General features: G+C 37.5%; 1 protein-coding gene across 1 annotated transcript in view; it reads left to right on the top strand.

Moving 5' to 3' along the window:
- MYO5A (myosin VA (heavy chain 12, myoxin)) overlaps nt 1–26,188 on the top strand; it is a 142,935-nt gene that overhangs the window by 96,213 nt on the left and 20,534 nt on the right. Inside the window, exons 26-34 of the mRNA XM_010836839.1 lie at nt 3,780–3,923; nt 4,147–4,200; nt 7,772–7,999; nt 10,431–10,439; nt 12,702–12,802; nt 15,536–15,616; nt 17,374–17,572; nt 19,838–19,912; nt 21,203–21,296. Of these exons, the coding sequence (XP_010835141.1) occupies nt 3,780–3,923; nt 4,147–4,200; nt 7,772–7,999; nt 10,431–10,439; nt 12,702–12,802; nt 15,536–15,616; nt 17,374–17,572; nt 19,838–19,912; nt 21,203–21,296 (985 nt within the window). The remainder of the gene's footprint in view (nt 1–3,779; nt 3,924–4,146; nt 4,201–7,771; nt 8,000–10,430; nt 10,440–12,701; nt 12,803–15,535; nt 15,617–17,373; nt 17,573–19,837; nt 19,913–21,202; nt 21,297–26,188) is intronic.

Genomic DNA, 26,188 nt, shown 5'->3' with positions numbered 1-26,188 from the left:
CAGGTTTATTTAACTTATATGCAGAGTACATCATGAGAAACGCTGGACTGGAAGAAACACAAACTGGAATCAAGATTGCCAGGAGAAATATCAATAACCTCAGATATGCAGATGACACCACCCTTATGGCAGAAAGTGAAGAGGAACTCAAAAGCCTCTTGATGAAAGTGAAAGTGGAGAGTGAAAAAGTTGGCTTAAAGCTCAACATTCAGAAAACGAAGATCATGGCATCTGGTTCCATCACTTCATGGGAAATAGATAGGGAAAAAGTGTCAGACTTTATTTTTCTGGGCTCCAAAATCACTACAGATAGTGACTGCAGTCATGAAATTAAAAGACGCTTACTCCTTGGAAGGAAAGTTATGACCAACCTAGATAGCATATTCAAAAGCAGAGACATTACTTTGCCAACAAAGGTTCGTCTAGTCAAGGCTATGGTTTTTCCTGTGGTCATGTATGGATGTGAGAGTTGGACTGTGAAGAAGGCTGAGCGCCAAAGAATTGATGCTTTTGAACTGTGGTGTTGGAGAAGACTGTTGAGAGTCCCTTGGACTGCAAGGAGATCCAACCAGTCCATTCTGAAGGAGATCAGCCCTGGGATTTCTTTGGAAGGAATGATGCTAAAGCTGAAACTCCGGTACTTTGGCCGTGTCATGCGAAGAGTTGACTCACTGGAAAAGACTCTGATGCTTGGAGGGATTGAGGGCAGGAGGAGAAGGGGACGACAGAGGATGAGATGGCTGGATGGCATCACTGACTCGATGGACGTGAGTCTCAGTGAACTCCGGGAGTTGGTGATGGACAGGGAAGCCTGGCGTGCTGCGATTCATGGGGTCGCAAAGAGTCGGACATGACTGAGCGACTGATCTGATCTGATCTGATGTCTCAAACAGTTTTGCACTTGTCAAGTGTTCCTATCCATAAAATTTTGTTCTTATCTATAGCAATTAGTTAATTTTTTGTGTAATATTAGCTGGTATCTAAAGAGTTATCCCACCCTATTTTAATAAAAGGATTCCTTTTCAACAAAAATGACCATTCAAAGCTGAGAGGAATTATTCCCAAATGATGACATTTTAATTACAGTGAATGAAATATTATATTCACTCATAGGATGAAGGCTTCAGTTATAGTATGAAAAAAGGATTAAATAATTAAAATTTTCAGGGATATATACATCATTAATGGGCTTCCCCAGTGGTTCAGTAAAGAATCCTCCTGCAATGCAGGAGCCACAGGAGACACAGGTTCAATCCCTGGGTTGGAAAGATCCCCTGGAAGGGAGGGAATGGCAAGCCACTCCATCATTCTTGCCTGGAGAATCCCCATGGACAGAAGAGTCTGGTGTGCTACAGACCACAGTGTGGCAAAGAGTGGGACATGACTGAAGCAACTTTGCATGTATACGTACATCATTAATAAGATGAACAAATGTTAAAATACACAAGATGGAATGTTTATATTATAAATAAGCTAAAATATCAGTATTTGTGGGGTGTATAGAAATAAGTATTTATGTGAATGAAATTCTGTAGTGATTTTATGTTAAGGAAATACGTTATCTCTATTCTACTAAGTCAGGACAGACAATATACCCAACCTTTTTCTTACTCTGAGCATGATAAAATGGACAGTAAGAAAAGTCCAGGTCTAACTAGCTTGTAGATAAATGACCCTGATAGCCTATAAGTGCCCCACTTCTTGGTTTAGTTGATTCTTCTTAGGTGTTTGTTTTTTTCTAGAACTAAAATGATGCTGAACTTGGCACTACTAGGAATTCACAAAAGATCAAAGATAGCTAATGAATATAAAAATTATTCAACCTCATTAAATGGCAAAGAAATATAAGTTAAAACAATAATGAAATACCACTATTGGTATTTCAAATGAGCCAATTTTTTTTTAATGATATAACAGTCGTTGCTGCTCCAGGCAAGGTGGTGGTTACTGATGGAAGTATAAACAGGCCTAATAGACATTAAAGCATTAATGTTTAGATATTTATATACTAGGATGTTTACTTTAGTATATTTCAGTACAAAAATTAGAAATAACTTAAGTGCTCATCTGTAACATGATGATGAAGCAAATGATGGTATACATTTTAATACAGCCATCAAAAATTATGCTTTCAAGTATCATATTATAAATTTGGGAAACAGTTATAATGAATGCCAAGTTTTTAAGATGGTACAAAATTATGATGAAATATTTTTCCTGTTCTTTAAATTTATAGAAAAAAGACTGGACAAAAATTATGAGTTTTCTCTGGATATGAGGTTATACTTACAGTTCTCATTCTTGTACTTTTCTTATTTCCTAAATTTTCTATGAAAACTTATTTTGCTTTTATATCAAGAAAAAACATTTTTTTTTAAAATTGACATTTGGAAATGTAAGATTTGCTGATCAATTAAGAGGGCTTCCCTTGTGGCTCAGTTGGTAAAGAATCCACCTGCAATGTGGGAGATCTGGGTTCGGTCCCTGGGTTGGGAAAATCCCCTGGAGAAGGGAAAGGTTGATAATTATACTTATTAATTATTAATATAACACTTAATTATATTTGTTATAATTAATAATTATACTTTGATTATTTAATTAAATAAATAAATTGTTCTTACCATTCTTTTTCTCTCTGACGAAAAGAGACTCTTTATCTTCTGCATTGAGTCTAATGATACAATTCTTTCTCTTAACTCATTAAAAATTCAAACACAAAGTAAATGAGGTAAAACAATTATGACATTCTCAGAATTTCCATGATGGTTAATTACTTCTTTTTGCTTATCTTGAATTAGTGTATCTTTATTTAACCTGGTAGTTCTTACTGTGATTCTGTTTTGGAACCAGTTGACATACTTTTAAATGCTACTAGGTTATCTTTTAGTTTATTAAGGGTTATATATGTTTTGGTTTTTTTGTTTTCTCTCTGTATGATCTCAATATATTTATACTAGCATTTCACCTTTTCAAAAATCATTTTTCCTAATTATAAAAGTAGTACATGCTTATTGTACACAATTCAAATATAGAAATGTATGAAACTGAAAATAAAACTTTCCCACAGTACCTCACATTTTCTAAGATAACCATGATGGCCTTTTAGATTGTTGTATGCCATGGGCTTGGTATATTTAAAAGTCACGTGTATTTTTTTTTTTTTAAGAAAAATTAGATCACAATATAGATACTATCCTGCAAGTTGTATATTTCACTTAATACTTTTATCTAGAACATATTTATCTACTTGTGTAGATCTACTTCATTCTTTTTAACAGCTGTAAATATCTCATAGTTTGATTATACCAGAATTTATTTAAGTAGGTCTCCTATTGACCAGTATTTGGAGTCTTTTCAGGTTTTGTGATTACAAAAATACTACAGTGAACATCTTTTATATTGATATTTTTGTGTACTTGTGTAAATATTTTTGTAGAATTAATTCTTAAACATAGATTGCTAGTTTAATGGATATACAGATTTAAATTTTAGTGAATACAGCTCACTTTCTCTTCTAAAGGGCCTACTTATACTTCCACCAACATCATGTAAGACACTGTTAGTCTTTATCAATATGATGGAGGAAAGTGGTACCTCACTGTTGTTTAATTTGCATTTCTTCATTTATTAGCTCGTTGGATGTGCTATTCATGTACTCTTTGGCCATTTATATTTCTCCTATAAGTTTGACTATTTTTCTATTGAGCTGCTCATCATTTTCTCATCAGATTTTACATCTTATGAATCATCTTGACCATCTTATAATTTCTGGAGTTTAGGAGCCAAGTGAGAAGAAGGTGCCTCTGGACATGTCATTGTTCCTCAAGCTCCAGAAGCGGGTCACAGAGCTGGAGCAGGAGAAGCAGGTGATGCAGGATGAGCTGGACCGCAAGGAGGAGCAGGTGCTCCGCAGCAAGGCAAAGGTGAGCAGAGCTCTCCCACCCTGGGGCCATGGCAAACTGGGTTCTGTGGTCTCTTTAATGGGAACTCAGGCCAGAAGTACTTTAATCAAGTAGGATTTCCTTCAAGTGAGGGCTAAATTCTCTTTACTGTTTTCTGCAGAGCTAGGTAATATTCTGAGTAAAAATTAACAATTAAAATATAACTACTTATTTATAAAGTTCTTAACTTTATGTTTTTCCCTAGGAAGAAGAAAGACCACAGATTAGAGGTGCAGAACTGGAATATGAGTCACTCAAGGTAATGGGAAGTGTCTGGTCAAGACTTTGAATATCTTGTTTTGGCAAGAAACCCATTCAGAGCCTCTTTCTCTCAGAGAACATCCTTGGTGGTACCTGAGGCCCTAGCTTAAGCTCTTTGCAGGCATTATTTCTGGCCTTGCATTGTTACCTTTTTAAAGTTCTCTTTCACAGAAGCTAGATTTCAGCCTAAGCAGTAGTTGCCTTTGGAGGCTGTGGAAAGTAGTAAAGGACATGGACCCTGGTGTCAGACTGCTTGGGTTCAAATGCTGGATCCCCCACTCTATGGCTGTATGCAAATAATCCTCAGTTATCTCATGTATACAGTGGGAACAATGATAATATTTATCTTCTAGGACTTTCATGAGGATTATATGAAGAAATTCATGTAAACTGTGTAGAACAGTGCTGAGCACATAGTAAAGACACAACATACGTTGGCTGCTGTCATTATCTTCATCATTTTAAAATACAGGCACTTTATACATCAGCCTTAGTTTTTAACAACAATCCTGCAAGTAAGCATTTTAATCCCCATTTTATAGATGAAGAAATCGACACTAAGAAGTATACGTAACTTCCTAAGATAACCCCACTAGAAACTGACAGGAGCGGACTTTGAATGTTGGTGTCTCTGACTCCAAACCCCATGCTCTAACCGTCACATCCCACTGAAACTATGTGTTTGCAGTGAAAGACAGATATTTGTTTACAGAGAAGAAACATATCTAACATTTTAAAGAACAGTTGGAGGGAAGGGGATGGAGGTGGAGAACTGTATCTTCTTAGTGGTTCAAGGCAGAGTCTTACTAGATGGAGATAAGCTGCCACTGTGTGTTCTAGAGCGCACGAACACAGGAAAAGGCCCTGGTTAGGAACATTAGTTCCTAAAATACAGAGCATCTTGGGTAACACAGAGATGAAGCCCAGAGGGGAAACTGTCCCATTGCTTGATTCCGAGCTGGCTGTGCACCACCTGGCTCCTTCCTTTGCTTTCCAGAATCAAAATCTTGAGCCCCTAGAAGTCTGAGCTATCAGATTGTCAGCTGTCAAGTCACCACCAGCTCCACAAGTTCCCTAGGTTATTAATTAATTTATCAGCCTTAGATTTATTATTCTCGATGTTTTCCGATTATGCCAGTTTTTAAACTTTTTTTCTGCTTTTGAAAATTATGGTTTAAAATAGCTGGAAAATTGCAATAAGGTTCATAATTATAACCAAGCAAAACTAAAAATTAGAAAAGCCACAAAATATTTAACAGTAGACATTTACATATACTTGAGAACTCCTGAGGTCTCTCTAAACAATCATGAATTTTTTTTTTGTTGTTTTTAGTAATATTATGCAAATCTAGTCCTGATAAATTATTTCCTATTACTGTGATTTAGAACATAATCTATGCACATTAAGAGGCCCCTGTTCTGTGTGGATTGCTGCTTCCCACAGTCCAGAGCCCTGACAAGTGCCTCCTCTCCAGGCTGTATGGCATCATGGTGTGGAGAGTGCCTGTCCTCTACCCGCCCAAACCCACAATGCCTTGTTCAACTCCTTCCCCTGAAGACAGTAAGAGTGATTCTAAACACTTAACTGATAATACCTTATATTTGCCTTACAATTTGAAATGTTTTTCCTTTACCTTATCTTGTTTAGTCATTGTCACACTTCTGAGATAATTTTTATTTCCTTTATAAGATCAATTAACTGAGGCCTTAGAACAGTGAAGAGATTTACTATCAGTTGGTAAAGTCTGATCTTGAATCCAGATTGCCAAACAATAGGAAACATGCTAGGTTCCCATCACAACTTGTTTGAAAACTAATTTTCACCCCCAAAATATGATATTTACTGTTTAAATACCCCATAGGACCTTTTTTAGCCTTTCTAAATTATAACATAATTAAATATTTTGCTCCCCCAGTGAAAGTACTACTAGGGTAGTACATTTTTATGTTTGTGGCAAAAGAAAAGGGTGGCAGCAAAGGGTCATCTCCATTATTCTCCTTTGTCTTTTATACTCTTTGCCTAGAAAACCAAATCATGATATGGGTTATGCAAGACAGGAATCAGATGGGATGGGATGGGACAGGCCAAAGGAACAGGGATAGGAATCTGATCTCCAAATCTTCTGCTTCTGCCTGCCTTTCACAAAAAAATTGACAAGGAGAGACATTCTCTGTAGTATGTTAAAAATGAAGCCCAGATCACAAAGTTCCAAAGTGTTAGCGCAGTGTTTCCAAAATGTGGTCCCTGGGCCATCTGTGTCAACAACACCTGGAAACTTGATGGAAAAGCGAATCTGTGGGCGTCACACCAAATCTAAAGCCCTCCACCCTCTAGGTGATTCTGATGCATGTTAAGGTTTGGGAAACATGGCATCGGAGCTTAGGTGTTGAAGTAGAGACATTCATATTTTTTCTGTTGCAGAAACAGATATATGAATCTGATTACTTCGGTGGGATACTGGGGATAGGAAGGAGCATTCATTTACACATAAGAATGAACTAATCCATGAAAGAAAAGGTTATAAATTCTTAAAGCAGAAAAAAAAAGGTCTTCAGATAGTCTTAGTGTGACATATTGAAAGGTCTAATTTGGTGCTACAAACCTAAAATTGCTTCTCTGGAAGAAACAATAAAATGTTTTATGTTTGTATGGAAGGGTCTCGCTTTCATTATTGTAATGCTAAATAAATCAGCATGATACTTTTGATGCCTGCTTGCTTCACTATTTCCCACCCAGTATCCTATCCCCTTTGTATTTTAGTGTCAGTAAACAGTTTAGCATCAGAACTCTATTCTGGGCTCCTGTTGCCATTGTTGGAGCAGAGCGTGCCAAGGGCAGCGCTAACTGGTGACATGAGGATGGCTGGTGGTCTGTGACAGTGTGGAGATGGTGAAGGATGTGTGTGTCCATCTGGATGGCTGAGGGAGGAGGTGGCCCATCCTCTCCTTCCACATCTCAAGGTTTCTGCCAGCACCTTCACAAGCTTGTCACACAGGAAAGAAGTTTCAAAAATATATTGTTTGTTGTTATTGAAACACTATAGAGAATTTTATTAGCTTACATGTCATATAATTTCTTAATTAGAAATTAGAAGCCTAAAATTCCAATGGTTTTTCTCATCCGCTTTACAATAGAGATAAGAGGATGCTACTCAACATTTCAGGGATCTGCTCATTTGAACCATTCATTACAAGTAACCTGACAGTTGGACCCTTATACTTGCACTTGTATTTACACATAAAGAAAACCTGAGCTTCTTAGTGCTTACCCAAACTCATACCTAAGGACTCAGCATTCTCTTCAGGCCTGTGAACATACCCTGGACAGACCTGGAACAAATTTGATTCTGAAACCTGGGTTGATGAAGCAAAGTATCATTCACCTTGCTCAGTTCCACTTGATGTTGACTTTCTGAATTTGCAGAGCTGAGTTCCCAGGGGAACCATTCCCTAGGGTGGCTCTGGTGGTCTTTTCCAGCAGAATTCTTCTGCTCTCCTGGGGAAAGGTAAGTAATCCTATGTAAAGCTGAGGAAGATGGTGATGAACCATTCTTTGTCTCATCCTACAGCGTCAAGAACTAGAGTCAGAAAACAAAAAACTGAAAAATGAGCTAAATGAGTTACGAAAGGCCCTCAGTGAGAAAAGTGCCCCTGAGGTGACTGCCCCAGGCGCGCCAGCCTACCGTGTCCTCATGGAGCAGCTGACGTCTGTGAGTGAGGAGCTTGATGTCCGCAAGGAGGAAGTCCTCATCCTGAGGTCTCAGCTGGTGAGCCAGAAGGAAGCCATACAACCCAAGGTGAGCATGAGCAAGTGGCGAAGGTGGGTGTTGGGGACTGGCCTCTTCCTGTTCTTTCCCTCCAATTTATGTGAAGGAAACCTAAGTGTATTTAGTCTAATTGAGGATATCATCGTTTGAAAAAAAGAAACTCAACATTGTTTAAAAACTGTTGCAAATACCAATTAGACTGAGCAAGAAGCAAGTGAAATCCCAACTGCTTCTCAAAGTTTCACCTCTCACTCATTAACAAAGGGCTTTTAAAATGAATATTTTTATAGTAATCTGACCACAATAAATTTTAATCAGAAATACAATTCTGTTAAGTACAAAAATCCATAAATTACCTTGCTGTGGGAAGCCATTAAATACAATTTTAAATTATTTGTTGAAAATAGCCTGTTTATACCTTCTTGTATAAGCACTGTGCTAAAATTACAGAAACCAAGATAGCCTTGGTTTTTGTAATAATGCTAGCAGAGTATTACACAAGAAGAAGAGGAACTGCACTAGATTGTAAAGACTGGGGTGGACCTCTTTCTTAATGTCCAGTGTCCTTTGTCTTAAGATTTGGTGCAATATGTCATTAGACCAATCTAATAAATGAGGTTTTAAAGAATGTAAGTTGAAAAAAAAAAAAAAAGAAAGAAAATAGCCTGTTTAACTGGGAAGATAACACATGTAAAGATTATACATGAGATCAATGAAGAGAAGTGACATGGAGATGATTTCTGCTCACCTCAAGGAATTCTGTTTAATGTGGGAGTGGGCCCAGATGGAAGGGACTGTATTTAGTGATTCCACAGAAGGGACCTAGGATGGAGATATAGATGGTTCTTTGAAGTCCTTCCCTGCCCTCAGGTAACTTCAGATCCAACACTGCTGTGTGTTGGTGAGAAGTGGGCTTTTTGTCATTTGATACCAGAGAGAATTCGAGTAATCATCATAAAACCTGATCTGCGTTCCTCCTTGCCCATGTTCATGCAGCAAAGTGTTACCAAGAATTAGGCAATCAAGTATCCCAGCTGCATGACATGTCATGTGAAAAATGACTGTAAGTCAGACAGAGACCAGTATATGCCATACAATATGACTTACACATGAAATCTAAAAACAGAAGCAGATTCATAGACCAAACTAGTGATTGCAGGGTAGGAGGCATGTAGGGTGTTGGGTAAAATCGGTGAAGGCAATTAAGAGGTACAAACTTCCAGTTATAAATAAGTCATAGGGATGTAATTTATAGCATAGGGAGTATAGTCAATAGTACTGTAATAACTCTGGTGACAGATGGTAATTAGACATTTTAATGATCATGATCATTTTATAATATATAAAAATATCTACTCACTTCGTTGCATAAATGAAATTAATATAAAATTGTATCTCAATATAATTCAATTTTTAGAAGCCTATAGTATATAATGAATGGGATGCCTAGAAGGTTCAAGAGCACTTCTCTTAGAAATGGTAGTTCTGCATGTGGTTAAGATACCAGACCTGGCACATGATGTACTTGATAACGACAACTCACAGAGGGGACTGAGCCTCTGAGAAACCAGCCTTCCTCTGCATGCTAGCTGGAGTAGAGTCCAAAATGAGGATCCCTGTGTCTGGTTTCCTGTGACAATCTGATATTCTGTAATAACCAGAAACTTTAGTAAAAGTTAATGGAAAGAAAAATGAACCAAGGAACCTAAAAACAGCTCAGCTCACAAGAGCATGTGGCTCTGGGATCACACACTCTCACTTACCTGCCTCACATATTCCATGTGACGACCTCTCCCCAGCCCCTGTTGGGCTGGCCCTGTCTAACCAAGGTCCCTGCTCTCCAGGTTCTCAGCCCACACATAGCATCAGCCTCTTCTCTCTTAAGAGAAACGCACAGGACACTGACTGAGACCTTTCAATCCCAGGGCTGTTTGTCCCACTCCGTTTCTAGTCAAGAGACATTTCACAACTCCTTTGCAGGCAGTGACACCCCATGAGCCAGGTGATGATAGAGTCCAGCCACATCTAGTTTACCTGCTCTACCTCTGCAAGTGTTCTGGGAGGCTTCACCTGGACTAATGAATGACCTCCTGTCAAGGCATTACTGAAACTCTCACAAACCTAAGATAAGAATTTCACCCCAGTACATGAGCAGCAGGCTTGTTTTCTCACATCCTCACAAATACTGTACAATTAGAAAAATCAAAACAACTCAAAAAGAATTTCAACTGAGAATTAAGAGTTGCCATTCCATAAATATATGTTAATGTCCACCACATGCCAGTTCCATGGATACTAATTTACATACAGAGTTAGTTTTAGGAGAAACCAGTCATGGTTGTTTTCACAGTTAGCTTTTTTATGTTTTGATGGGGACTCATTGATGGAATTTATTTATGGAACTAAGAGTTTGTTGTTTTTTCCATTTGTTTTTCGTGCTTGCTGACTTGTGATTTTTCAGGATGACAAGGTAATTCTAATTTTTTAATTGTTTAGCAAATACTTCTATTTAATCCTAGATTTTAGTTTGTAAGTATCCCCCAATATACACAGTTGATCCTTTCTGGCCACCAAATCTACTTTGGTATTTATAAATTAATTTCCTGTTTGACCTCTTCCTATTTGAGAAGTCAGTGGTAAAATTATGGATGTCATAGGTTCCTGTCTGGATCACAGAGAGGCCTCCATGACTTTTGAACTCATAGTCAGCTCTGTGACCCTCAGTGGTGGTAATGGTGGGCCCCCACAAGCAGGGAGGAAAGCCCTTAACTCAGAAGCACAAGCTCTCACTTCTACCAGCTGTGGGTTTGTTAGCCAAGGGTGAGGAGGAGGCTGAGGAGCTGAGCATCCCCTTCTTGGGAAGGGTGGGATTTTCCTACATGGCCCAGCCCTTTCAGAACTTCTGGTTCCTGTCTTGGCAGAAACACTTTGAGCAGTGAGTAAGGAAATTCCTAGCGCTGGTAATCTGAGTCTGATCCCATACTTAACTGTTTCTTAGCTAAGGTAGACCAGAGGAGGGAAGGACTGGCTACTTTATACCATCTTTCCTTTAGACTGGCTCACTAGATCAACTTACCTAATTTACTACAAGTTCAAAACCACATCATATAGGTTCTCAGATGTCAGAGAATACATGTAGCATTATTTAATATAGAAACTGGTTCTTTAAGTTATTACTTAAAACTAAAATTCTGAGTGTGGGGAATTCCCTGACAGTCTAGTGGTTAGGACTCTGTGCTTCCACTACAGGGGGCACAGGTTCAATCCATGGTTGGGCAACTAAGATCCCACAAGCCATGCAGCACAGCCAAATAAAAAAAAAAAATCTGAGTATGGCTTTTTAAGAACAGAAAGATTTTATGCCTTCATAAAAAAGAAAAAAAAATTTTCTATCAAATGTATAGTAAAATATTTATAAAACATAGCTAAAATACTTTTTAAATACTATATGTAGTGTTTATGTGAAAGATTTTTAAAATTCAGTAGAATATAAATTCTTTATAGCTTTTATCATATTTTAAGTATGAATTTGTAAACTCACAAAAGGACAGCATTAGCATATAAGTACGATTTTTTTTTTTTAATAAATACTGGAATTCAAAAGCAAGTATTTATGGGCCTCTTGTTGGCATTAAAGTTATCTTGGTCTCTAAGATCACAATATTTGAAGTGTATTCTATTATCTCCACTTTACTGTAAGACCTGGGTTTAGAGCAAACATTGACTAAAGGATTAGGCATATAGTATTTAGACAAACAGAGTGGGCCCATGGATTCTAAAGGGTGTTATGCTTTAGAGACTATTAGGACAGTTGTTCTTATTGTCTATTCTTGCCCTGGTTTAGGAGAGATAGAGAGCGGCTGGAGTAGAAGCAAAATTTTGAAGTTATATTGGTTGTCAAACAGATTAGACCAAAAAAGAAAAAAAAAAAGGAAGTGAAAATGTTAGCAGAAAAGTCCTTTCTATATAAAATCATTAGTTATTCTGACCTGCCAGATGTTTATCTCAAAAGCTCATATACTATTCCTATACCGTAACAGAGTGAAAAACAGTGAATAACAGCAGATGGTAGATACTTCCAAGGAGCTATATCCTTCCCATTTATATATATCTAAAGATGTGAGAGAAAACTTTAGTTTTGCTGAAACATATAATCTAAACACCAATTTTTTTGTACTGAGTTTTTAACAGAAAAATGAGTTTTGTGTCAAACTTTTCATATTTCTTAGGGCATTTGTTTTGTTATAATCAGTCCAGAAGTAAAAGAAAGAACAGCTTTGTACATTCCATTGAATACTTTCTTGGTGTTCTTGCCTGGTTATTGTTTTAAAGCTATATATACTGGATGGATAGATAAATAGATAGAAATAAATATATTTAAAAGTGTATATACAGCATTAGAATAGTAACCAGGCAAGAATACTGATATTTATCTATTTATTTCACACAGCATAAAACACACATGGCCCATCAATGATTTTGTTTTCTCTGGAATCACATCATCTTTGTAGTAGAGTGTTAGGGATTCTCAAGAGAGGGACGGAGGTGCCTTGTTCTCTTAACTGCCTGTGCCCCACTCTCTGTAGTCACCCTGGGGCTAGCGTAGATGCTCTGGTGGGGCAGGTGTGTTGTGGAACACATAAACCCTCTATTCTGTTAGAAAGAAAAATGTTAAATGTGGTCCAAAGCTTTTGAGTTAACACTTAATGTGGAAATGTCTTTTCCCCTTTAGAACACAATGACAGATTCCACAATACTTTTAGAAGATGTACAGAAAATGAAAGATAAAGGCGAAATAGCACAAGCATATATTGGTTTGAAAGAAACCAACAGGTAAGTTGATCTTTCTTTATTCATTTTGGTTTAATCCTGTTGATCTTTAGTCTTCAAGCCAGCCTCTTGTACAGTGAGTACAAATGTTTATGCATTGTTTTGTTAGACACCAGCTGACCTTCAAAAGGGATCCAAAGTTTCCAATATATTCCCAGTTAAAATCTCATTTTAAGACGGTAGCATTACTGATAAGAAATTGAAAGGAAAATGTTCTTTACATCAGGGGAGTATATTTCTGTGTTTTTAGGGCCTTAGCCTTGAGAAAGAAAATCAACTGCTTACTCTGTAGCTTGGACTATCTTGGGTAGTCACTTCCATTTGTTATTCAGGATGGTTATTTGTGAAGGTTTGTAGGGGCAGCTGCAGCTTTCAGTAATTGAAATTTAATGTAAAGAGAAGTGATGAAATAGCTGAATCACATCCATGTTGGCCATATAATTCTCGAAGGGTACCATGACTTCCCAAGATGGGACCTTGATATTTGAGACCAAGTTTTTGTCACGTTTCCTAAAGTGTTCTGAGAAAATCCTAACGGCACTTAGCTCAGTCTTAAGAGTCTTGGGTGGGCTGAGAGTGCAGATTTGCACAGTCACTAAATGACTGAACTTTCCCCAAAGCTTTCCCTGTAGCTAAGATTATCACTGCTCATTTCTGAAAGTCCTCGGCCTTTCTGCCATTCCTGCTTCCCAAAGAACCTTCATGCTATTAAACTCTGAACTTAAAAGACTACATACTTAAAAGAACTTGGCCAGTGATGATAACAGAGATTATCAGTGTACATCTAGGTCTCCTGATGCATAATATCAGAATTGGTGTGCAGAAATACTTCACAGACTAAAGAATACTGCCATGCAAGATATAAGGTATTTACTTCTTTTATGGACAAGAGTAGATAATGCTTATGAAAGTATTTGGTTAACCTTAAATTTTAATTTTTGAATGTAAGTTGTAAGCATACCTTATAGCTGAGAATGTGTTAGTGTAAAAAGAGCTATATTAAATTGTTCATCCATCCGCTAAGCTATTCAGTCACCAGATATATATTGTATACCTGTTTCATCCCAGACCATGCAGCAAATACTGGCAATAGAGCATTAAGCAAGGTAAATGCAGTCCTTCCCTTCGCAGAGTTTGTAGAGCGTTGGGGAGATAGCCAAGAGAACTTGGACTTCCCTCCAATGACTGGAAGCTGTTGAAAGATTTTTAGTAGGAGAATGGTATGATGAGATTGGAAAGCTAGCCTTGGCTTTTATGTTAGAGCATAGACTGTAATGGAACAAGATTAAAACCATAAAGACCAGTTAAGAGGTTATTCCCATAATTGAATGACTGGTTATAGTGACTTTGACTTAGTTGGTAGCCATTGGGATTGAAAGAAGTGGGACACACTTAGAAAGATACTTAAGAAGATGAGGTGAGCAGCCTTGCAGTTTACTGGATGTGTGATCAGGGGAGGGGGATCATGAAGAGCAACTCCGCAGCATCTGTGGTGGATACTTGGTTATATAGAGGTGCCACTTCATGACGCTGGGTCTGGGATGTGGGGAAGTACAGGAAATTATCAGTAGATCTACAAATATTTAAGGAAGTAGGAAGACATCCAAGAAGAGAACTTCATTCAGAGATTGAAAATATAGATCTGGAACAGGAGAGATGTGTGGGCTGAGATGTAAATATTGAAGTCATCGGCATGTAATAATACAATCGAGACCTTGCAAATAGACCAACTCTCCAGGGAAAGATGGTAAATGGAAAGTAAAAGAGCAATCTATGAAATTCGTTTTATGTAAACATGGTATCAACAACAAAAGTCTAGTAAGAGGAGTAAGATCCTGGGCTCTGTAGTCAGATAGCACTTGCCAGGTATCTAACTTCTAAACTTTGGGGTCTTCTTCTGCAATATGGCAAATGAGACATATTGTCACTAGGAGAACTAAATGAAATAATACCTGTGGAAGGATGTAAAACAGTGTCTGATACTTGGCAAACACTCAAAATATTATTTTTATATACTCAGTAGAAAAAAACCTCTAATCAGTTTCATCAGTTTTACTTGTTAATTATACATACTTTTAATAAAATGTGTGAGTTTTCTAATAAAAAAGCAATTTCCCCAGGTCTTAAAATTAATTTTTAATGCAAAAAAATTTTTATAAGTTGCGTCATAAAAGCTGGGAACTTTGGACATATTTATCAGTTACTCCTATAAGAACTTTTAAAAGCAATTTTAAAAATACAAAACTAGATTTTATCAAGCTAAAAAAAATTCCTACCCAGAAGACTTAAAACTTCATTTTGAAGTGAATTATAAAGATTGTCACATGAAGACAATAGCTTAAATTTTCATTCTATATGTGTATGACTGTTGTGGTTAGTCTCTAACATAATGTGTGACATAAGATCACTCTGCTAGCTGAACAAAATGTTAAAAACAGATGTCTTTCTCACCTCCTAAGTCATTTATTATTTTGCAGGAAAAGTAGCCCTGGATCCTTGATTATTTTGTTTTAAATTCTCCACCTTTACATGTGATATTACATATTACTCATTAAAAAAATATATTAACCAAAAATAATTTCTGTGGTAATGTCTTAAAGTCATCTGTAATTAATAAAGACAGTCCTAGTGACTTAATAACATGTTGAAATACCATGTGCTACTGTTGACCATCGTCATCTCATTGCCACCCTGTATCCCTTTGTGTTTTGCATTGTTGTTCCTTTTGCATGGAAGACCATCTGCTATGGATTGCCATGAGTTGAATGAGGATGGAGAGCTGTTGCTGGTTTATGAAGGGTTAAAACAAGCCAACAGGTTATACTTGTCTCCTCAAAATGGAATGTTACTAATTTGTTGTTTTTCTTACTAACAGTGGCCTCCTGACTTTAACTTCTGTATTTCTTATACATTGTCTTCCTGGGTAAATTTCCGACACTAAAATTTGTGAATGTCTCACTAAGAGTGGAAGAAAACCCAAACCTCTCAACTAGAGCCCAAACAACTGTAGGAAAGATTAATACATATTACTTAGCTGTTTCTTGTTTGAAATCGTGATCAGTTCAAAGGATATCTGTGCCTGGGCAATATAGCTACATTCTCATATATTATCATCATGCTGCCTAACAGTACATGACTTGGCATTCAGTGTGGTTATTGTGGAATTCAGATTTGTGAAACAGCAAACCAGGAAGGTTTCCTGCACAGCTATAGTTCAAAATAATTACCCAAACTCATCATGTTAAATATGTTTAGGAGAAAGCAAATAAAATTGAAACAGCAACACTTTTCTAACATAGATGCTCATCTCCTCTAGTGATACTTGTGTCTTAAAATCTTAAAAATACTGGGGTTTTTGTGGTCCTAAAAATACTGTTTTTATGTCTTAAAAATACCATTTCAGTATTTTTAAACTACTTAATATTTAAGTACTTAATTTTTAAACTACTTAGTAGACTGTAAATATTTAATTTTTAAACTACTTAATAGACTGTTTTGTTTAAGGAATTTCTACTTATTCTGCTTTTTTCTTATCACATACTGTTGTCATTAACTTTGTGGTGTTATTGGTTCAGATCCTTTGGAAATTTCGTAATCCCCAAAATATTTTTAGTCTGTTGTTTACTCTTTGCTTATAATAGTATCAGTAAGTTTTGCCCAGCATTTGCTAACCAAGGGGATTGGAATAAAAACATCTTTTCTTTCTTCCTGTTAGTTAATTCCTATCTATAACTTTGTCTTGGCTTTGGGAAAGGGAGTGAATGTAGAATGGGGGTGCCTGGTAGAGGGAGGTTGCCAGTTGGCTCTGGTATTCTCTGGCCAGTGCCCTAGTCCATGGCACAGCTGACCTGTATGTTTGCTCAAAGAAGTTCAAGAACCACTCTGTTGGTCCCACTAATAGTGATCTTCCAAAACCATATCTTGTTAGGATTCTCTTACTGATAAGGAAGTTATAGGGGAAAAGAAGATGACAAATTTAAAATATAAACAAAATTTCAGAACTCTGTCTGCATTTGAGTAAATCTGTATGTATTTCAGAATAGCACTCTAGCCTTTCTCTCCTTCAGAGATAAAAGTGGGACCCTGGTCACAACCCCCCGCCTGGAATGCTGAAGATCTTCAAGGCAGATTTAAAGTGGGCATTTGTAATCTTGCCCTCCATAGTGATTGTTTTGTGGCAAAGGCATTATAGTAATACTAATTTTGCCAACTTAAATACTACTTTAAATTAATGCTACTGCAAATGTAGTAAGCCAGGTTAAAGTTATGTCTTTTAATTGTTTTAGTCATCATTTCCTATGAAGCTTTCAAAGGAGTAAAATTCTCCTGTTTTTCAGGGCCTCTGAGAACTTTGTATTTGTAGCAGGATCCTCAATTCAGAAAGACACATATGTGAGTGCAGTCATTTTGTTTCTGGCTCCATTTGAGTTTCTAGACTCTAATCAAGTTAGAAGCTACATAGACACTACAGAGTCCCCATTTTTCTGCCCTTGCAAGTGAGCACAAAGCCTCACACCCACCAGGTAGGGACTCAGATGTCACCTCCCTTTCCTCCATGTGTGGCTTCTCCACAGGCTCCTGGAGTCCCAGCTGCAGTCTCAGAAGAGGAGCCATGAGAATGAGGCTGAAGCTCTCCGTGGGGAAATCCAGAGCCTGAAGGAGGAGAACAACCGGCAGCAGCAGCTGCTGGCCCAGAACCTACAGCTGCCCCCGGAGGCCCGCATTGAGGCCAGCCTGCAGCACGAGATCACTCGGCTCACCAATGAGAACCTGGTAAGGACAGCAGAGCAGCCCTCCATGCTTTTGGAGCTAAACCTCCTTCCTGGATGGGAAAGATGCCGTTCACTGCCCCACACTTGTGACCCTCTTTCTCTAGCCCAGACACAGTAAGGAAAATACAACTATGTTGGTAGAAGTGAAAAAGGCGTGTACTCCGGTGGTTTGTCACAGAAGGCTCAGACGCCTCTCAGCACCTCAGCCCTCGCTTGGAGGGTGTGGAAGATGCTGGCCGGCTGTGTGCTGGGGTCTTGATAGCTTGAGAGCTCAGCTTCCTCTACTGCAGCTACACAGTCTGTGCCATCCAGGAGGTTGTGTGGTTGTGCCAACCTTTGGTCCCCAGGCGCCACTGAGTCCCTCCCAGCCCCTCTCAGGCAGACAGCAGGGTTAGAGTTAGTCAGGGAGCAGATGGCAGGACCAAAGAGGGCTGTAGGTTGACCTTGGTTGGGACTCCAGGGTCAAGGAGAAACATCAGGATTCAAGTTTCTACATTCTTGATTCTTTTTAATAGAATTCAGACAGTGAATGGAGAGATTTTTTTTTCCCTTGCCAGATAGATTCCGAGTGACCAAGTTTGTTTGTTTGTTTTTCTCTTTCTGTCCTTTCTTTTATAGAAAATATTTTCCAAAATATTTCTTTCTCAGCCACAAAATAACTTTTATTACAGATTTCTACTTAGGTTTGATAAACATATTTATTAAATTAAGTCACTGAAAAGTTATATTTCCTTTTTTTTTTTTTTTTTTGGCAGGTGGTGGTGGGGCTTTGCCACATGGCTTACAGGGTCTCAGTTCTCTGACCAGGGAACTCCCAATTCCACATTTCTATATAAAATCTATACTGAAGTGTCAGACTGGTTTTGAGAAAAGCTTTTTAGGGCTAGTGGAAATTGTTTCTTTAATTCAGGATTTTAATAACTTGTAATAAAGTAATTTGGATTTTCTCTGAAGATGTAACAACCTGAATTATCCATTAGTGATCATTTGCATTACAGGTAGTTTTCTAGTGTCACCTGTTCAACCATCTTTTATATTAGTTGGTATTCTTTTCCCAGTCTGTCCTTCCTTCTGAGGACAGCATGCTGGTGAGACTGTGGCAATGGGAGAGATGGGTGAGGGACTTGAAGTCTAGACCCTTTCCAAAGTGCCTGAAATATCACTGATTTGTGGAGGAAGATCTGAATCATGTCATTTTATTACTCACAAGTATATTGTTGCTTAAACTAACAGTGCTTCAGTGCCTAAGACTTGATAAATATACTCAATAACATAATAATGATTGATTAGCATATAAATTCTGTGCTTTTAAATCATTATCTTAAAATACAAGGTGAAACCATGAAATAAAGATGCTTCTGGGTGGTAGATTCTCAGAGTTGTTTTGCTAAGTTAGTTAAGCATTTCCCTTGCAATCTTGTGTGCATTATTACTTTTCTTTTCGATTTTGTATAGCTGATACAAAAATAAATCAATCCCTTCCATATTCTAAGCTGGTGAAACCTAATTTGAATTTTAGGAAAACTCTTTGTAGGTTCATAGGCTTCTCCTGCCTCACTGATTGCTAATTCAGGAGAATGGATTCAAACTTACCTACAGGGGATGATGCAGTTTTTCACTGTCATTAGAGTGTCTTATTTTTGCATTTCTGTAGGAAGCACTTGGGCAGAATATTAAAGCACCGGTGGGCCTAGGCTTTGTGTTCTTCGAAACTCTACCCTGAAAACCCTTCCCACCCACCTACCCCACAAACGCAAATACAGAGATGACTGTTCTGCCTCCTCTAGTGAGCAAACTTCACAGGTTGCCCCAAGCTGCCCTTCAGAGAATGAAGGCACACAGCTTCTGCCCAGTCTTTCCAACATCAAACAAGAGCTCCAACTTGGCCAGTATCCTCACTTTTGTTTGAATTGCCTTCCCCACTCTTGCTGCTGCTGCTGGCAGCAGAGAAAGTGCAGCAGCCTAGGAGTAGGTCTGAGGAGTGAAATAACAGCCTTGCTGGGGAATATGGACCACAGCTCTGTTTACCTGCTAACATCGCCTGTTTCCTCCAAGCATGTGAAAATGTATTTGTGGATATAGAATCAGAATCATCTGTACTAGAAAAATTAGAGGGCAATGACAGATGTCAAATCAGAGCCATTTGAGTCTATATATAGAGATTCCTTATCTGTGTTTTAAAATATTTTAAAATTGATTTTGCTGAGAGGTAGCATTCCCCTCAAAGATACAGGAAAACAAATGTCCATTGTGCCTGTTTTTTCAGTATTTTGAGGAATTATATGCAGATGACCCTAAGAAGTATCAATCATATCGGATTTCACTTTACAAACGGATGATTGTATGTAAAACAGTGCTTCTCTGTCGTCTTCCTCACTGTTTCTAGCCCTCTATAAGCGAAGAGCACTCTGCCTGCCCTTCCTGGGAGGTCTCTTCAGAAACTTCCACAAAACCTGTTTCTCCCCACAGCTGTCTTTTAGCCAGTGATGTCGCCTCTGTCAGTGTCCTGCGTCCATTGTCACCTTTGGTTTGTTATTAACACTAGGCTTACAGTGTGATGGAAGCAAAATATGATTTGAAAGGTAAAGTAAAAATCCAAGAAGCACAACTGAACACTGTGAAATGTTAGCAACTGTTCCTTTTGAATCCTTGGTCTAATACCTAAGTCAGCCCTGTCTAAATTGGAAAAAGAATGAATCCTTGTATTTATAAATGCCTTTTAAAATCCGTATCCTGAATAACAACCACAAACCTCTTAAATCATTGCTTTATTTCCACTTGAAGCTCCTGGTTTGCTGTTGCCCACTTTTCTTCTTAATTATTGATTCTTTGTCTCTGCCTGTCATTTGAAAGAATTCTTGATTAGGGAGCCAAGTACCACACCTTTTTTTTTTTAACCCCTGCCCATGAATGTACTGCTTTTGTTTTCTCTTTTTGCACAAATCATATGGAATTATCCCTTTTTTCCCTATAAGCAAAATTGTATTACCCAGGAGATTTCTATGGGTGTTTTATCTAACTGCCACTTAGTCTGTTAACCACTCTGTACTGTTCTCTGTGGTTATTTTTTAACTTACCTTTTAATTCCCGAAACCTTTTAACTTTTCTTAAGTTACAGGACTAGTTTTAGCCTCTCCAAAGGGTGGAACTAACTCTTAGAGACAGTGCTTCACACGCGTAGGTGTCAGTTAAAAAGCCCCTAAGTTCAACCATCCTTAAAGCTTCACACAAAACTGTGTGCATTCATCAAAATTTACCTTGCTTATTCCCCCTTTAAATGAAAAACTTTCTACTGAAATAGCAGTACATTTTATGAGCATTTAATTGTTTTGCCCCCACGGAGTCTACTGGAGTCTACTCACTCCATAGTGAGCCTGCTGTCCATCACGCTGTAAAGGAGTTACTGCACTGTATATTTTAACATTTGCTTTTATTATAGCTGCCTTTCCTATTGCCTGCCAGTTTTAGCCAGGTGGGGCTCCACCAATGAGCTTTTATGGAGCTTTTATGTAAAACTAACTTTTTATGTAAAACTAAGTACTGTTTCTGTAACTTTGTGTCTGCTTTCCTTCTCTGCATTTTAGATGGTTTATTTTGATCTTTCTGTTATATTTCTCATTTTGATCTTTAGGATTTGATGGAACAACTCGAAAAACAAGATAAGACTGTCCGGAAACTGAAAAAACAACTGAAAGTATTTGCCAAAAAAATTGGTGAACTAGAAGGTATTTAAACATGTTTTTATGACAGTTGCTGAACCTTGGTTTTATATACTATCCTAGTGGCTTAAGAGTGTGGCTCAATTTGTGTGTGAATATTAGGAACAATAACAAAAATGAGTTTCAACAAACCTGGCCTCCGTGGAGTAGAAATCTCCATTGCTGAGTGGGGAAAAATGTTCTTTTCATGGTAGTACTAACTTACAAAGAGAGAATTCATTAAATAAACATCTAATGGCTGTCTTCTATATGCCAGGTACTGTGCTAGTTAATATTGCATATCAGTTAAGAGTGTGGATTCTGTACCCAAGTTTCTTGGGTTTAAATACTGGGTCTTCCACTATTAGTCATCTGATATTAGGCAAGTTACTGAACCTGTCTATTCCTCACTATTCCCACCTGTTAAATGGGAATGATAATGATATCTACCTGACATGGTTGTAATGATTAAATTAATTAATATGTAGAATGAATTTAGTACGGTTCCTGACACATAGTAAATGCTATCTACAACTTATTTTTATTACTGTTATTCTTAGTATTAGGGATACTAAGATGAGTAAAACAGAGTCTGTCCTCAAAGAACTTACCATCAAATGCAGAACAAAAAGAGAAGTAAATAGGAAAAAATGAATTGTAGTTATAAAGGAGATTCTATAAAACAAGATTTATGTATGATGATGATGGGAAAACACCTTGAGAAAGAATCGGATATCAGTTTTTATTATATACAAACGATTCTTGTGAGTAAGTGTTCCTTCAGTAAGTAGGTGCCAGGGATGTAGCAGTGAACAGGGCTAAAGCCACATTGTAAGCTTATTCCAGCAACGATCTCATTATTCTAGAGATTTTGAGCCCCTCTTTGGAATTGCCTTCAGACCTATGCAAGCTATTACCATTTTGACCAGAAATGATGCTGTGCAGTCTGACCGCCCATCTATTCTGTCATTGTCACTGAATGATTTTTGCTGTGCTCAAAGGGTGAACATTCCCCATCACTGGGAATGTTCAAAAGAATCTGCCATGATTGACTGTCTGGCTTTCATTCCTCCAACATGCCAGGCCTGCCATAACTCTTCCACCTGTTTGATCTTCCCGCTTCTCTTAGTCAAGGCCTGCTTATCCTTTGAGACCAGAGTTATATGTCACATGCTCAAGAGCAGCCTTTCCTGATCGTCCAGACAGACCCTACGGCTGTACCCCTTGTGGTACCACAGTTCACCTCCCACCTTTGTGGTTTTCACTGTCATGTCTTTAGCAAATTTTCTGTCTGATAACTGGCTTCCTCAATGGATTGTGATCTTTTTGAGCATGGTGACCATCTCTTATTTCCCCTTGTTTTCACAGCACCTACCATATTGTCTGACCTGTCACAATCATTCCATTAATGTTTGTTGAATGTGTACATAAGTGTCAGAAATATTTAGAACAGCAACATGGATATTTACTTTGAAGAGGATAATATTCCCTCCCATGTACAAATACTGAAATATTTGTTTAGATAGCAGATAGATTACTTTATAGTTGTGTTTTATTATATAATCCTTTAGCATTATGTGATTCATCAATTAAAATTTTGAACCTCCAAATCACATACATGGGCTGTAATGTCTATTGGCAGAACTTTAAAAAAATCTTTATTCAGAGAACCCTTCTGCACTAAACTCTATTAATTATATCATAAGATGATAATTAGCAGAATATCTGCTTAAAAGAAACTGATTTTAAGGGTATTAACTTGTAAAATTATTTTTTAAGCTCCTAATGATTCATTTACCATATGCTAGTAACTTTTGATAAATAGAAAAATCACTTATTTTACATTTTTACTTAGCTTTCTTTGATATGTATATTTTTACTTAAAGGGATACATGAGACTATTTCATGATGTTAGTGATTTTAAGCCATTATCAATCAGAATTCAACCTCATCAGTTAAACTATCCTGCCAATTGTATTCTTAAATCTATAAGGACATTTGAGAAGGCAATTTATAGATTAAACAAAAAAGGCATGATAGTCTTAAAAACTGAATTAAATGATACACATCTACAGAATAAGAAGAAATTGGCTTATGCGTCTTGAGCACTTACTGAGTGCAGTGTCCTTCCCCTCCCCAAGGCAGAGCATAAAGGCTACAAGCTCTTCCCACACCTTTGTCTCCTGTTGTCTTATCCCCACAGTGTGTAGAAAACACTGATAACTTTGTATAGCAAAGCACCTTCTAATAGCTAAAAGTTTTCTTATTTTTTTCTAAATATATAATAATGTACTTAAATTCTTCTGGTTGAAAATAGCAAGACTTACCTCCTCCTATGGGCTACACTTAATTAAAGAGACATTTTTAGACACCATCTAAGACTTTTTTAAGGCCAACATACCTAATTTTAGCAGAAATTATATATCTAAATCAAGAGTATTTCAAAGTTTGATGTGCTTTGTGCTATATTTTAATGCAGGAGTGGGTGTTCCATCTCAATTTTCATAAAGTCAGTGAATTTAGACCTAAAAGAATTCTAGAAATCAGTTAATTACTTCATAGGAGAACAGAGCTGAGACCCAGAAACCGTGACTTCCAAAGTCTCAGCCACTTAGTGGCCAAAGTGGAACTAGAATCCATGCCTTCTGAGGACCACTGACTTCTCTCCTTTGTGTTGTATTTCTCAACAGATTCTTTCTTCTTATAGTAATTTGTTTGACTGTCTCAGTTAAACCTGAGATCAAGGTCTTCCCTGTACCAAAAGTGAGGGGGGAAAAAAATCTTCCAATTTCCTTTCTTTTTCTAGGATAAAAAGGTTCAGGAATGTTTTTCTCTCAAGTATAAATAATCTAGCTGATAAAAATAGGTATTGCTTCAGATCTTTCTATAAAGATGTCTGTATTAGATGGAGCATTGGGCTAAATGACCCCCGGCATCCCCCGAGTCTTTAAAAACTGTGTAGTATTCTGGCTTCTCTCTTTCAGGCTTTATATTTTCCTGATACTACATAAGGGTTGACATTTTAATTAATATATGATTTGTTAAATAAATCAAGGTTATGTTGAGCTGATACCTATATTTTATCTCTGGGTTTTTGTAAAGACTCTAATCTCTGACAAGAATTCAAAGACACAGAAAATTTTAATGAAAATATGGTAAATTTTATCTCTGGCATTTTTGTACAGAACCAAAAATATCTTCTTTAGAGATATATGAAAGGAAAGTGAAGATTTCTTTGAAAACATGTAATCTCTTAGTTAAAATATTCACTATATTTCATAAATTCTGAGGCGCACAATTTTTCACATTTTAACATCTCTGAAATTATGATGTATCTTATAGCAGTTGTTAGGTTGTAGTTTAATTGGCAGTATTTTTCCTTCCTTGGTGTTATATAAAATAATACTATACGTTGTAATCAAATATGATAAAAATTGGTAGGTTTAAAATGTATTGAGTTATTCAGAGTCCACATATGTGCATTTGTTGATAAACTTAATATCAATACGTTGAATGTGTTTCCTTCCAGTTTCCCCTCATAGAATTGTTCCTGTGGCTCAAAGCAACTAGTTCATAGATGGCAGGGATTCTATCATTTTGTTTTACGTACAGAACATATACAGGAGCTGTGAGGGCCATTGTATGCTGATTCTGAGATCCCCCTGGTGTTGTGTTTAAACTGTCTCCAGAAATAATTTATGTAAAACTAAATAGCTTGAATCTCATATCTCTTGTGAAGATGCATGCATTTTTCCATTAGTCCTGTGGTTCCAGACTGTATCATACGTCTGAAACACTAGGTTATGGAAAGTGGCCACAGCCCTGATTTGTCCAATTACAGTATGATGGCTCTCTAGATATCATAATGTTGATAGATGGTGGTGATTTTCAGCGCTGATAGCCCCGATGTGTGATGCTGCAGCATGAGGTGGACGAGGTGTCACCAGGCTCTCTGCCACACAAGCAAGAGCGCTGGCAGGTACTGGTGTTCTCTGTGATAACCTTGTGCTGTGGAACTGGCTTCCCAGAACTAACACGGGAAATTGCCCAGAGTGACAGGAGAAGCACTACTGATACCTTGTGGACTCAGCAAGATAGAACTTTCTAATGCATCTGATCTGCATTTTGTTTGCCAACAGTCTCTGAACTCAAACTTAATCTGCACTTAAATAGATGTCTTAACTGCTCCTCTTCCTATAGATAAGAGAATTAAAACTATGCTTGCTAGCATTTAGCTCCACAAACACTGTTGTAACTCGTGTTCCCTTGCATTTCCCAGATGAGATGGAATTGGAGACTTTTCTTTTAACCCCAAGTTCTTTTCTCACAGCTGCCATCAACAATGGTGATTACTTTTAACATCTGAAAGGGTTGTTCACCAGTGGTTGTACTTTTTTGGTTGCAACTTTGTGGTACAATTTTTAACCTTTACTAAAAACATACAAACAAAAAAATGAATACATTTAGGCAATTATTTTAATATTAAATACAGAGGCTTCCCCAGGTGGCTCAGTGGTAAAGAATCCTCCTGATAGTGCGGGAGATATGGGTTCAATCCCTGGGTCTGGAAGATCCCTTGGAAAAGGAAATGGCAACCCACTCCAGTATTCTTGCTTGGAAAATCCCTTGAGCAGAGGAGCCTGGCAGACTGTAGTCCATGGGGTCACAAAGAGTCAAACACAACTGAGCGTGCACACACACACACACACACACACACACACATTAAATACAGGTTGTATTATCTGCTCATGGTTTCTTCAGGAATGAGGGGTGCCTCTATAGAATATTGAATTTCCTTCTATGAATTAAAGTCTAAATATATTTAGACATTTATGATTGATACTGATTAGTTAACTAAGAAGTTAAGCCACTTACTTGGGGACATTTAATCTTATTACAAAATAAAATGTATTACAAAA

The sequence above is a fragment of the Bison bison genome, unplaced genomic scaffold (genome assembly GCF_000754665.1).
Source record: "Bison bison bison isolate TAMUID 2011002044 unplaced genomic scaffold, Bison_UMD1.0 scf7180017864066, whole genome shotgun sequence".
NCBI lineage: Eukaryota > Metazoa > Chordata > Mammalia > Artiodactyla > Bovidae > Bison > Bison bison.
This window is presented reverse-complemented; position numbering and strand designations above follow the sequence as displayed.